The sequence below is a fragment of the Quercus suber genome, unplaced genomic scaffold, assembly GCF_002906115.3.
Source record: "Quercus suber isolate HL8 unplaced genomic scaffold, Cork oak 2.0 scaffold_118, whole genome shotgun sequence".
NCBI classification, from domain to species: Eukaryota; Viridiplantae; Streptophyta; class Magnoliopsida; order Fagales; family Fagaceae; genus Quercus; species Quercus suber.
Genome location: NW_027069583.1, coordinates 436,147 through 450,919, shown reverse-complemented (window position 1 = coordinate 450,919; position 14,773 = coordinate 436,147). Strand labels below are relative to the sequence as shown.

Here is a 14,773-nt window from a genome sequence, read left to right as displayed (position 1 = left end):
GCAAAAACGAAACTCATGTTCATTTGTCACTAAAATCCTCAAAACAATTGGAACACTCAATCTAGCAAATTCAACTTGTAAACATGTGGGTTCAATTTAGTAAAGTGTTTGAAATTGAGGTTAATCCTTGCAAAGTTGATTTGGGATCGGTGAGGTCTAAATCAAAATTTGGGATGGGGATTACCTTAAAGAACTTGAGATAGAAAGAGAGAGAGTGATAGTCAAAGAAAATAAGGAATGGGTTAGCGGCTATCAATATGGAAAGAAGTAGGGTAACGCAAAAGGAGAAAAATTGAATAAAAAGTAGGAAATTAATGGGTTTTTGGGGCGGGAAAACTCGCGTGGGGCGAAGCAGGGAGGGACGGGTCAAGCAGAGTAGGACAAAATTGCCATCCCTAGTCCCCACTTAAATTCTCGATTTCCCTCCATTAATTTTTGGGGTAGTTACCTAGTTGGTCCTTAACTCTGTTCATTTAAATTCTCAATTTCCGTCCTTGATTTCATGGGGTAGTTGGCCAATTGGGTTTGAAATCTGTTCATTTTAAATTCTTGATTTTCTTTCCTTGATTTATAAGGTTGTTGCCCAATTAGGTTTAACATATTTTCTTGTAATTATTCCATCAATCAATATATGACTACCATGTAGTATGCACATGTTTAATGTGCATCATCATGCATGAAGCTGCATTTTGGGAAAATTTTAAAATTATTTTAGTATATAAAAGTATTAAAAATTTCAAAATTTTAGCCCCTAAAAATTATAAATCCCCCCCCCCCAATTTGAATTGGTAAAAAAAAAAAAAAAAAACCAATTGGTGCAAGGATTATAACGACAATATATTCTTTTCATCAATTTAAGTTGCTCTTGTATTTGCTAAAGTTTAAGATCATTTGTGGTTGTGAAGATTTTATTATATTTTTTTTCTTCACTTTGGTGTAAAATTTGGTAATTTATATTCAAAATTGATTTTTTTAAAACTTTTATTGCAAAAATGAAAATAGATTAAATTTATTCTATGAAATATCTTAATTGAGCTTAACTTTGATATACAGGAGATACTATATTCCTCTTTTGATATTAATGACTCAAATTTGGCAATTTGATACTAAATCAAGTACAAAAGATGATAGGTTCTTTTCGACTTTGATACATCAAAGTTAGTAATTTTGTATGTAATATATTTATGAATTATGACATACTCTAGGTGTGTGCGTGGTGCATGCATACTCCCATATATTTCTGAGAGAGGAGGAGAGAGAGAGAGAGAGAGAGAGAGAGAGAGAGAGAGAGAGAGAGAGAGAGAGAGAGAGAGAGAGAGAGAGAGAGAGAGAGAGAGAGAGAGAGAGAGGCTCATAGGTGGTTTGTTGGGGAGTTTTGTCTCGACTAATACATCAATTAATACCTAACCCCAAATAAAAATTTCTAACTCATGATCCTTGCATCATTTTAATCTTTCAAATTGCTAGATATGAATTATGCTCCCTTTTATGCCATGTGTCTATTAACGATTACCCAAGTATTATAGATAAACAATGCTTGATGTCATTAATATAAAATGTGTAAACAAAATGAGGTTTTATGGCTTGGAATGAAATAATATAAATATATATTGCACACACATTGAAATTGCTAGATATGCATTATGCTCCCTCTTTCGAAAATCCTTATAAAAAAATTATATACTAAATTTAACTAATGGTCCCCATAAATTTTAAGAAATTTTATTGCATTTATATAAATGACTAGTGCATCATTTAAAAAAAAAAATTTATTCACTCTTATGTCATGCCATGCGCCAGAAAGACCCACGTTAGGGCAGAGGGGCCATGCCCCCCCCCCCCTCTCCCCCAAAAAAAAGAAAAAAAAAATAGCACTATATACAAAAATCTCCCTAAAAAATATATTTTTGGCCCCCTTCCTTCAAAATCTTTACATTTTAACCCATGAAAACTAAAAAGAAAACTTCAACATCCTTTTGCCCATTGCATATTGATCCAAAAATATGAAGCCCATGGGAACTATGATCAAATGCGTGTAGTGGATAGTAATGTTGTTTGTAGGTTTATTTTTATGAATAATGAACTATTTTTAGAAAATATTTTATTAACATTAATGTTGTTGTAGTTTGTGGGGTATGTTTGTTTGGTTTATTTTTTGGACTAAATTTTGAAACGATAGGGCTATATAGTATGGAAATAATGAAACTCTTACTCGAATTGTTGATGATGGGAAAATTATCTATAATATTTGATTTTTTTAAAGAGAAAAAATTACACATAATTTGAAGCTGATAATGCATCATTGCCTCCAGTGTTGATGTCCCAATTCGTGAAAATTTTCAAACAAAATTCCAAAAAATTACCACCAATTAAATTAGTATTCAGTCCAAATTGTGAAAATATGAGAATATAATGTTAATAAATGTGATGAAATTCAACAAAGCTTGAGTAGATGTTAGTTTTGATTTTTATAAACTTTTTTGGATTTATACTTTGGCCCTCCAACTTCGAATTTTGATATCGTCCCTGCTAAGAGTGTTATAAATGCGTAATCTCTTATCTCATATGAATAGTGGGTCCTACTATAAATTTAATTAGTAAAATTAACCATTTATATTAAAAAAAATACACATTTATAATACTACGAGAGTATACAATAAGGCTTGAATAGATGTTAGTTTTGATTTTTATAAATTTTTTTGGATTTATACTTTGGCCCCCCCAACTTTGAATTTTTATTTCGTCCCTACTCAAAGTATTATAAATGCGTAATCTCTTATCTCATATGAATAGTAGGTTATACTATAAATTTAATTAATAAAATTAATTATTTATATTAAAAAAATACACATTTATAATACTAAAAGGGTATACAATAATTCTACCCTTTACGCATGAATCGTGGAACAGACGTAACCTTTGGAAAACGCACGCGACGAAAAGAGGGGGCGTGGAACAGATGTATGGTTCATCGATATATATAAGTTAACCGTAAAAACCCACCTGGAAGATAACAACCAGCGAAGATAATAAAAATAATAAAATAACTCTAAAAACATGGATCGGGGACCACATGGATCGTTGTTTGTTTGTCTCGACTTTTGTGTGAAAGTTTTTTTTTTTTTTTTTTAAAAAAGTCTGGTCCGGTTTTTATGTTTGTAGGGGCCCACGAGAAGAAGAAAAAGAACGGTGACGAGCCGCTGCCATACACAGACTCAGAAGTGAAGTGAGAGAGAAGAAGAATACATATCACGGTCTAGTCTGACGTGTCACTAAAATGTAGCGAGGTCCCAGCTACCAAACCTTCGATTTCGTATCGCCACGCGACCAGACACTTGACCTTCCGTTACAGTTACATTTTACAGCTTTTCGATGCTGTCTTGGAAAGATGCGGTACGTTACGTCTCTCTCTTTTATTAGGAGTGGTTTTTTCTTTTCTTTTTTTCTTTTTTCTTTTTTGGTTTCCTTGAAGTCAGTCAATCACTGACTCAACTGAGCCTGTATTTAGGCTCAAAAATAGGTCACATTCATTTACTTCCATTTTTAACCCGTATAATTTTACTATCTCACAACTGTCCTGTCCAAAACTGAGTGTAGTCTATATATATAAAAGAGAAATATTATATTTACGATATATTTATAATAAATTATAAATTGTACATTGTTATTAGTTGTTATTGTTAAGATAAAAAAGTAATTTTAGTAGTAAGTTTAAATTTGAACCAATAACAACCAACCATCTATGATTTATTGTGAAAATATTGTTAAAATGTTGTGGATGTAGTATTTCTCAATAAAAAATGGATTTACTAATATATACCCATATTATTAATAAATTATTTTAGGAAGTTTTTTATATAAAAAAGTGTCTAAGTTTTTGACAACTTTTTATAATTTTTTTTAAATGAATAATTAATATATATTCTTAACCGAAACCAATAAAAAAAGGTGAATCCTCCCATCAAAAAAAAAAAAAAAAATGGTGAATCCGTTTTTTAGTGACAAAAAAATTAATCATAGTACCTCAGAGATAATTGTAATAAAATCTATGTAAAAATGTATAGTACTAGAATTTTTTATTTTTTATTTTTTAAATGTCATGTTAACAAGTGCCCTTAAGATAATAGTTAATAATTCATTTTAAGAAAATTTTGACATCACTTTTATGAGAAATAGAAAAAATTATCAAAATATTAATTTTTTTTTCCTATAAAAACTTTCTTAAAATGGTTTGTTAACAATTGCTTTAGGAACATCTGTTAACATTTTCCTTTAAAAAATAAAGCTTAAACTCCCTAACTATACAATTGTTAATTAGAAAATCATAACAAATAAACAAACAAAAATATGAATGCCACCTCTTAAACAAAATAATAAATGAATATTTGATTTTTTTTTTTTTTGATTAACACATCAGTTTGTAAAGTTTATATTGTAAAATATATATATCTCAAACATCAATTTTTATTTTTATTTTTCTGAGGTTTGTTTCCTATGCTATATCTTTTTTACTTTTTTTTTTCTTTTTTTTTTTTTAAGGAGATATGTATAGAGTAGGGGAGGTGGAGTTGGATCCATAGATATAAGAAACTAATATATATATATATATATACACATCATTACTGTTGAACAGTCACTTAAACCCCATATTCCATGTTATATCACAAGTTCATATTTTATATTTTATTATTTTAATTAAATTCCATTTCACAAATAATAAAAATTTAAAGACTACCACTTTTAGGGTAGTAAGCCTTTTCACAATTATTTATTTTATTTTAATTAAACCATTAAATTCGCAAACTTCTAGCCAAGCTCTCTCTTTCTCACACACTATCAAAATTTGACTTACTGATTCACACACATGGGGGAACTTGAAATTTGACTTGTGGACTCGTTTTGTTCCAATATCTTAGACACATTTGTAATTTTAGATACGTAAATTGACACAATCTTTACCAAACCCTCCATCCATTTCAACATGGTAAATAATAAAATTTTACAGTAGTAAGAAAAGCCCCAGATGCCAGGGTTACTCTCCACTTGGCACGTAAAATAGCAGCCCTTGTAATTTTCACCACATCCCAAACAAATTGGGTCCTTCCAATACTATCGATGATGAATCATATAAAATCTCATGTGGCTAAATACAACAATGAAATCATATCCTTTTTTTTTTTAAAGAAAAAAATCATATCCTACTCAATGTAAGAAATTATGTAATTTTTTTTTAGATCAAGAAACATTAATAAAAGTTGGGAAAAATTGACACCCTTTTAGGAAAATGATAGCTTCATGTCTATTCCATCTTTGCCATAATTGGTATAAGAAAAATCAATTTCAAGAAATTTTAGTGACTGACTCAGTCAAATTAAAATTTATAAGCGTTGCATATATTATATGTTATATAAATGTTTGATCCATTTGGCATACAGAATATGCCTCTAGTGTTCTTCTCAAAAAAAAAAAAAAAAAAAGAATATGCCTCTAGAGGATTCACCAATCTGCTTAGTCTTATGGCAACCATGACAATTTATGATAGCAAAATCATGTACAATTTTACCTACATACACACACAGAGCTGTACATTAAGCAAAAACTGATAGCTACCCTACCTCCATATTTAGCAAAAGAAAACTTTTGATAATTAAACTTTAAAGACAGTAGATCTACTACTTTCGCATCGACATTATCGATTTTATTTGCGACGCCAGGGGATTTGAATGGAATGACATTAATTTGTACATCTTAACCAATATAGCACAAGATTTAAGAAAAATGAATTGACACAAATCTAACAATTCACCAAACCATTTTAAACGCTTTGCTCTTTTTTTTTTTTTTTTTTTTATCTGAGCCATTTGAAATGTATACAATTATTATGAGGAAAATATTAAAAACATTATCAATTTTATTATGAGAATATCTTATAAATTGACCTTACTATAAATATAACTAATGTCATATAACTATATAATAAAATGAAATCTACTTTCACGTAGATGAGATTTGAACCGAATTCCTAACAAGAAATTTTATCGGTTAAACTAACTTCAACTTATTTTGAGTTGAAAAGTTGACAAATCACTTTATGCACCGTTTGTTTCGACATTAACATTTTTTTGAATCATTTTCTAAAAATCAATTTTTAGAAAAATATCTTATTTTCCTATATTTAGTAGTAATCTTAAAACGAGTTGGAAATTATATTTTTGTCTTCTCCTATTTAGCTTGACATAATAGAGAAATATCTCTATTTCATGTCAAGCTATATAAAGGAAGTAAAAAGATAGTTTTCCTTTAATATATATATATATATATTTCACAAAATTTTTTATGGAAACAAATGGAGCGATGTGAGCTAGATGAGATAGAGTAATTTTTTTTTTTTTGGTTGAGAAAAATGAGATAGAGTAATGTAAATGCAAACATAATGCATTCCTTTTGGAACGCAAAACACGCTTTGGTGGAATTTATAATCGGCGGAATTCTAGAATTCCTCTCAACCCCGTGTCCTTCAAGTGGATTGCAATTACGTAGTGGACAAATGACGATGAAACTCAATATGAAACATTGGAGGGCCAGTACAAGTATTGTTGGCAAAATCAAATGTGGTTATTTTCCTCTAAAATAATTAAAATTTTTGAACCCCAAATAAAACAATAATGTTTAAAACAACTAATTAATAAGACGATTCATAAGAGGAAATGACAGTCTTATGTCCATTCTATCTTACCATAAAATTACAATTTACGTAACACATACTTTATAAGCTCTCTTTCCAGATAATATAGTTTTATTAGCCCATCCAACCATTTAAAGCATTTAACAAGCACATATTACAAACGATAATATAAATTTATTAAACCATCCAACCATTTAAAGCAGTTAAAAAGCAACTAATAATAAAAAAGTAAAACCCATGTATACTTTTATTTTATTTTATTCGTTTTAGGTTTCCAACTTTTACCATTGCATACTTTTGGCGCGATCATCTCTTTACACCTACAAAGTTTTTGCAGGATAGAGGTTTAAGGTTCAAGTCTCCAAGAAGGAGTTTTACACGCATATACACAAAGATTATATTAGAATAAAATTTCTTTCTTATATAAAAATAAAAATAAAAATAAAAGTTTCCCCACTTTTCATGGACAATTTTTTTTTTTTTTTTAGCGATAAGAGTTTCCATGAATACAAATATGCTAACTTATCTCTATTTTTGACTTTTATACTACAACCTATTATTTTCATTACCTCCATAATCTATGTGTTTTGAACAAACCTCATTATAATAATGGTCCGTTTGGAATCTGCTTATTTTGCTGAAAATACTGTAGATAAATGGAAAAGTTAACTGAAATAGTACAGTAAGACTTATGAATAGTACCAAAAAGTACAGTGAGACCCATGAATAGTAGCAAACATAAACTGAATAGTAAAATAAATTGGCAAAAATAATCTTTGCCTAGCAGACACTAAACATGATAGTAAGAAAAAAAAATTTAACAAAAAAAAAAGAAAAGAAATATATTTGTTTTTTTTTTTTTGAGAAGCAAAGAAATATATTTGTATACCATATATATACGATAAGGATCTTTTTATGCTAGGCAGTAGGCTGCACCACTTTTTTTGCCCTTATGATCCATATCTGTTTAATTTTAACCGTGTATCTATTATTATAAAGTATATTTCTATAAATCTGTCCAAAAAAAAAAAAAATTTATAAAGCAATATTCTATCAGGTAGAAATTAAGTATAGTTCTTTAAAGTGGTGTACCTTAGATTTCTCAATTAAATCCAAATATCTATTAATCAATCCAACCATGCATGTAAATGAATTCAATTAAAAAAAATCTAAGATATCTCACCTAAAAAACTTGTATTCTATATTATATTAACAATTAAGATTAATTCTCTAAAAAAAAAATTAAGATTAAATAAATAGGTACATACAAAAAAATGAGATTAAATTCTATAAGAATAGGATGTAAAACTCATGTTTTACATCATCCAATAAGTAATTGTCACATCAGCATTTTACTTAAAATTCAATAAATCTTACCACACCTAATAATATCTCGATAGATTCCCAATTTGGTTGGATTTATATATGTGTATTAGAATTGATTAAGTGTGATTGTGTTTATTCTTAAATATGTGATAAGATGATGTGGGATGTTGAGATTGGAGAGATAAAATATGAGTTTTACACCACGTCCTTATAGAATTTAATTTTAAAAAAAATTTATGTTTACAATAAAAATTATAATATAATAGTAATTATTTTGAAAAAGTCGTATAGACTCACTTAGCATGAATTTGATCTCAAATAAAGTGAAAGGGTTCTGTTAATAGGTGTTGAAATGCGCCAATTAAGGTAGAATCCTATACTGGTTTTATTTTCACTTTATAAGGAGTCGTATCATTTTTAATGTAAAATTGATTTTTTTTAATGCTTACTATTTCCCAATATAGATATGATTCCTTTAAAGATTCCTTAAACGATCACACATGGCATTTAACAAAAGTAAAAAATGAAATCCAATATTGATGTCAATAAGTAATTCAACAAGTAGAGCTAGCACTGGAGCTGACAAGATTCAGACACGTGGTGAAAAACGAACACACACCCCTATCGTGTCAACTCCTGGGCATGGGAGGTTAAGCTGAATCCTAATTTGATAATGTTGCGTTTTGAGAGACCAAAACCAAAATTCATTTCACCCTCTCTCTAAATAAAGAAATCTTTGGGTTCCAACCTGTTATTACACACTCACACTTACCTTCTTTTACCCACCCAAATACACACAAAAATAAATAAATAAATAAATAAATAATAAGAAAAAATAGTATCTAGCACTTTGTAACGTATATGGTAGTTACAGCGTGTTTCCCTCACCATAAAAACAAATGCCTAGACATGGAGACGCAGCAGCAAGTGTACCAACCAAAAATCAGAGGTCAATAGTTGTATAAATTGTAAACCGTGGTTTATGATTTTTACTTCACGGACAGAGAGACCCACAGTGAGAGAGTTTAAAGGTACAATAATACTGATACTATTTACTTTTCTTTTTTAGTTTTTAGGTTTTTTTTTTTTAAATTTTTTTTTTGTTTTTTTTGGTTTTTGTTTTTTCTTAAACGTGCTCTCTTTTATTTTCTAAAACACGCGTAGTCTCCGACCTATCAATTCGTTTTTTTTTCTTTTCATTTCTCTCTCTCTCTCTCTCTCTCTTCGCCTCGTTTCTTATGTTTGTGCCGGCGCCTCTCTTTGTTGTTGCCCTAGCCCTCGCATAAATCGCCTCATCAAAAACCAATCCGAAATCCTAAAACAAAAACAACTTCTTTGTTTGTTTTAAGGTAAACTCTCAATTTTTATGTTTATGTTTATGTTTTTGCTTTTAAGTTTTTAGTAGTCCTTTGTATGCTTTTTTAGCTTTAGAATTCTCTCTCTCTCTCTCTCTCTCTCTCTCTGTGTCCGAAAACTACGTTGTTTTAAGGAATCTGTCTCTGTCCTTCTCTAACTCTCTGTTTTCGGAGTATTCTTTGATTCGTTTCTCCTTCAAGCTGTGAGAATCGCTAGGTAAATAATAGAATAACAAATCCTTTGTTTCTGTTTTTGTTTTTTTGAACTTTGTTTGAGCTGAATTTCTTTGAAGTATACAAAATCTCCATCAAATTCTGGGTTTCCTTTGTGTTCTTGGGGATTCTCAACAACCAATCAGAGCTTAATTAGCGCTTTTAAGCTGGTGATTTTCACTCTTTGCTTTAGTTTTTGTTTTTCTTAAATTCCTTTTCCCCCAAATTATTTAATCGTTTTCATTACATTTGATGAATCTGCAGTCAAAATTTTATCTTTTCATTTTTTTTTTAATAATCTTTTTGCTTTAAATTTTAGCTATAAACAGTTTCGTAGATTCTGAACAGTTCAGTTGAATTGAGGTTTTGCATGTTTTTATTATAAATCTGTTAATTTCTTATATGAATTATTATATTTCTTTAGACTTTGGAAGCATTTATTAAATTTTGTAGATTGTATTCTGTTTTTGGATATGTGGGTCCGTGTATGATTTCCCTAAATATGATAACAATGTTCTCTATAGATTTCAATTGTTTTATTTTATTTATAATTATGATTATGTTGATCTCTGTAGTGATTTAATGTAAATTTTCCCTTTTTGTTTGGCCACTGAGAATCCTGTGCTAGGGAAAATAGATTATGAGTAATGAGCAACTCAGCCTACTGTGTCTAATGCCTGTATTTATTCTGGGATTTAGGTAATGATGCTTATATGATTTGAAAATTTAGGATTTTTTTTTTCTTTTTGGGTTATATTTTTTTATCAACCAGAAAGAGTTTGAACATATTAGTTTCTGTTGAGATGTTTGTTTTTGGGGTTCTCCTTGGATTTGTGGAGATTCAAGTTAAATGCAATTTATTCAGTACGTGTTATGATAATTTACTTAGATTTTGTTGGTCGTTTTAAGGAATCTGAAGTTCTCTGATTTTGTTTCCCCTTGAAGTTCTCTGATTTTTTCTTTTAATTATATGGAATTGTAGAATGTTCAGAATTTGACTATCTGAGCATGGGGAAGGCCAGATTGTTTTCTGAAGTAACTGATGTTTATGATAGTGACAATCAGTTACAATTTCTTGAGCTAACAGTTTGATCTATTTTTCAGGATGCTTGACTACCAAAATGTTATTGTGAAGAAGTCAAATATAATTGAATTCAACTTCACTTGTTCCAGCTGATCAGTTAATTTCGGGTTATATTTCTACTTCAGGAAATGGATCGGCGCGACACATCAGGATTTGTTAGCGGGGGTGGGATGGACTCATTTCGAGACATCTAACCCTAGTTTATCGTAGTTTTGTAGCTAATTTTCTTCATCCCAGAAGTCAGGCAGACTGTTCTGTTGCAACTAAGATTAGGTTTAGTAGCATTGACTCATTGTAAATATCCATATATTATTTCATGGACAGGTTCCAGAACTTAGGGTTCAATTATACTTCGAATGCATTCAAGATTTTGGGAAACCCACTGCAAGTTGGGGGAGCTGGAGCTGAATATGGTACGGATACCGTTTTACGGCTTGATTTCCCTGGTTCTTCTATTTCTGACATGTCCGCAGCAAAAGGAGTCAAAAGGAAGTGGGGTTTGATGGATGGATCCATTGGCCAGCAAGTTGGCTCTTCATTGTCTCTTGGTCTTGGCCATGCAACAAGTTCCTCAGACAGTAAGGGGAGTTCAGCAACTGCTTGCACCACAATGTCTTCAGCAAAAGAAACAGATGAGGAGTCCTCAATGGATATTGAATTGGACTTCTCGCTCCATCTTGGTAGCGAGAAGGTGCCCAGTCCAAAAAAACATTCCACTTCAACTTCAAAAGCTCTGGAATTGCCACTCAAGGTTGACTTAGAGTTAAGTCTCTCCACTGGGCTATCTGAATCCGACATAACTACTGTCTCTCCAGGTTCAACTCCATTTCAAAGGGGCATTGAGATGCCACCAATTGTTGATTTGGCCCAAAATGCGGATGAAGGATCAACATCATGTCGTTGGAAACATGGGCCCATCTTGCCACCATTGCAGACTTCAATGAACACAGGGGTTAGCTTCTCTATCAACCAGAGTCCCCAAAAAATTGATCTGACTCCTATTCTTCAAGACTTCTCATCTAGTGTATTAACAACACCAAAAAGCTCAGTCACCTGTACTTCTGGGATAACACAGCAGCAACAGCCACAACATCGTGGTAGTAGTTCTAAGACATGTCAAGTTGAGGGATGTGGAAAGGGAGCCCGAGGTGCTTCTGGGCGTTGTATATCTCATGGTGGTGGTAGGAGGTGCCAGCGAGCTGGCTGCCCCAAGGGGGCTGAGGGTCGGACCGTTTACTGCAAGGCTCATGGGGGTGGTCGACGATGTGAACACCTTGGGTGCACAAAGAGTGCTGAAGGGCGCACAGATTTCTGTATTGCCCATGGTGGTGGTCGGAGATGCAGTCGAGATGGGTGCACTCGAGCTGCCAGGGGGAAATCAGGATTGTGCATCCGGCATGGTGGTGGCAAGAGATGTCAAAAAGAAAATTGCACAAAAAGTGCTGAAGGCCTCTCAGGTCTTTGCATCTCACATGGAGGTGGCCGCCGATGCCAAGCTACAGGATGCACAAAAGGGGCTCAAGGGAGCACAATGTTTTGCAAGGCACATGGTGGAGGGAAACGGTGTACATTTCCAGGGTGCACCAAGGGTGCTGAGGGGAGCACGTCTTTCTGTAAGGGCCATGGTGGAGGGAAAAGGTGTGCATTCCAAGGTGGTGGAGTTTGTACAAAGAGTGTGCATGGAGGGACCAACTTCTGTGTGGCACATGGGGGTGGTAAGAGGTGTGCTGTGCCTGAGTGCACGAAGAGTGCGAGGGGAAGGACAGATTATTGTGTTCGTCATGGTGGTGGAAAGAGATGCAGGTTTGAAGGGTGTGGCAAAAGTGCACAAGGCAGCACCGATTTTTGCAAGGCACATGGGGGTGGAAAGAGGTGTTCTTGGGGCCATCCTGGAACAGAATATGAGAACCAACCTGGTGGTCCTTGTAACTCATTTGCCAGGGGGAAGACAGGTCTCTGTGCTCTTCATAGTGGCCTGGTGCAGGATAAGAGGGTTCATGGAGGTATTAACCTGGGACTAATGGTTCAGGATCCTAAGCTTAGCCAACCAGAGAAGATGAAAGAGGTCATCACTGAGGATATGAATGTCGATGTTGTGAAGATGGGGAGCAGTGTTGTGACTTCGGCAGGGAGAACTGATTTGAATATACCAGCGCGAGTATTTCTTCCAGAAGGTAGGGTGCATGGGGGAAGCCTGATGGCAATGCTGACAAGCAGTTCTGGGATTGGCTCAAGCAGCAGTAGTCGGTGCTTCATCTGAGCCAACGAAAACTTACATGATGCCTCATGGATGGATGTAAGGCCATTTCTCTCCGTCCTCAATATGGTCTTTGTCATTGGTCAAAGTGGCTCCAGTATGTGTCCTTTGCTTTTAGTTTGTTCAGTGGTTTGATAATTAGAAGTAGTTCTCATTCATTGGTTCAAATGGAGAGAACCCGTAAAATGCTTTGACATCCTTCTGTAACAGTTGGGGATATCAAGTTGGGAGATAGTTGGCATTTCGAGTCAGGTCTTTGGTGTTCTTTCCTGTAAATATTTATATTTTCATCTGTCCAGCAGGTTTTGTGAATACAGGTTACTACCTGTAAGTTTGGTCAGTTTGTCAGATGTGGTTGTAATAAAAGCTTTTACTGGGATCATATTTCCTCTTGCAGCGCTTCTTGGTGGTTTAGTCCAATTGAATTAATTAGCGGTCGTATGCTGCATTGATCCAGCAAGAATTTGTAGACATCTGAAAATTAGTGTTGGTGCCCCTTAATGTTATTGTTGGTCTATTTCAATGAAGTCCTTTTGATCTGTGCATTTAAATAAAAAATAAAATTTGTTTCTGTATTGCCAATAACTTTTGCATTCAAGTGCAATCCTTGTCTAGCAGGAAGAATTCATTGAGGCTTTAAGCTGAATTGTGAGGATTTAGGTAAATAAATAATAAAAAAATGCTAACGAGTGTTCTTAGGGTACTGATTAATAATCTTTAGGGTACTAATTAATAATCTATTTAAGGAAAGTTTTTATGGAAAATGAAAAAAAAAAAAAAAAAGTAACTAATATTTTGACAGTTTTTTTTCATTTTCTATAAAAGTGGTATGAAAACTTTCTTAAAATGAATTATTAACGAGTGCCTTTAAGGCACTCGTTAGCATGACCTTAAATAATATGATAACCTAGTGTTGGTAAAGCCAGAATCAAAATTGCAACAACAAAGGCTTCTTATGTTGTGAGAAAAGGGTAAGAACCAAATCATAAGTAATGATTAGAATTGGGGGAATAGTTTTTTAAAACCTCACATTTTCTCACAATTACTAGTATACTTTGGCACTAGTAATAAACTTACAAGTGTACTTTAGCACAAGTAAAAAACTAAATAATTTTAGCAATACTTTTTGAGTGTATGTTTGGATTGTATTGAAAACAGCAGACGTGTGTGTTTGAATTTTTTTGTGTGGGTCTCATGCACTGTTCACTGAACCAGCAAATACGAATTTCAACAAAATTTTCTTTAAAATTGGGTCTCACGGTCCTATTCACACATTTAAAAAATTATTTTGTTACAGTGTTTTTAATTTTCAATAATAAGCAGTATTCTAATAGACCTAATTAAAAAGTTAAATAAGTTGACGCGAAACGCACGCTGACATCAGTGTATATCCTGTATATATGAGGATCTTTCTTTGTCTTTACAAAATTTAATTACATATATATTAAAGAAACATAGCTCAACTCAAACTTGTTAACTTTTCCCCACCATTTTTGTGAACTTTTAACATGTTACTGAGGACATTTCTTGCTGTAGAATATGTAGAAAAGAATGAACGTTACATGTCGGTCAGATTTGTGAGTTGATTTTTATATTGCTTTTTGCATCAAATCACGGGATTTTTTTTTTCTTTCACTGTCCCCTTTTGCGTCAAAACTGCAGTCGTATGAGGAAGGTGACCCCTTTTTTTTTTTTTTTGATGAACCAGGAAGGTGACCCTTGGGTATGCCCAATGGGCACTAAAAGTATAATTTAGACAAATAATTTTCAAGTACTATCGAAGTACAGATAAAAATTCATAATAAAGTCTATTTATTAAATTTATGATAAGGTCCACCAAATACTTAAGAATT

At 32.5% G+C, this 14,773-nt stretch overlaps 1 protein-coding gene across 1 annotated transcript; it reads left to right on the top strand.

Moving 5' to 3' along the window:
• The first annotated feature begins 9,186 nt into the window (after positions 1–9,186).
• LOC112028086 (uncharacterized) lies at positions 9,187–13,447 on the top strand. The gene is given in 3 exon segments (XM_024060742.2): positions 9,187–9,360; positions 10,684–12,901; positions 12,903–13,447. Coding segments are annotated over 2 exon segments (1,983 nt in total). The 5' UTR covers positions 9,187–9,360; positions 10,684–10,979; the 3' UTR covers positions 12,964–13,447.
• Positions 13,448–14,773: the final 1,326 nt, after the last annotated feature.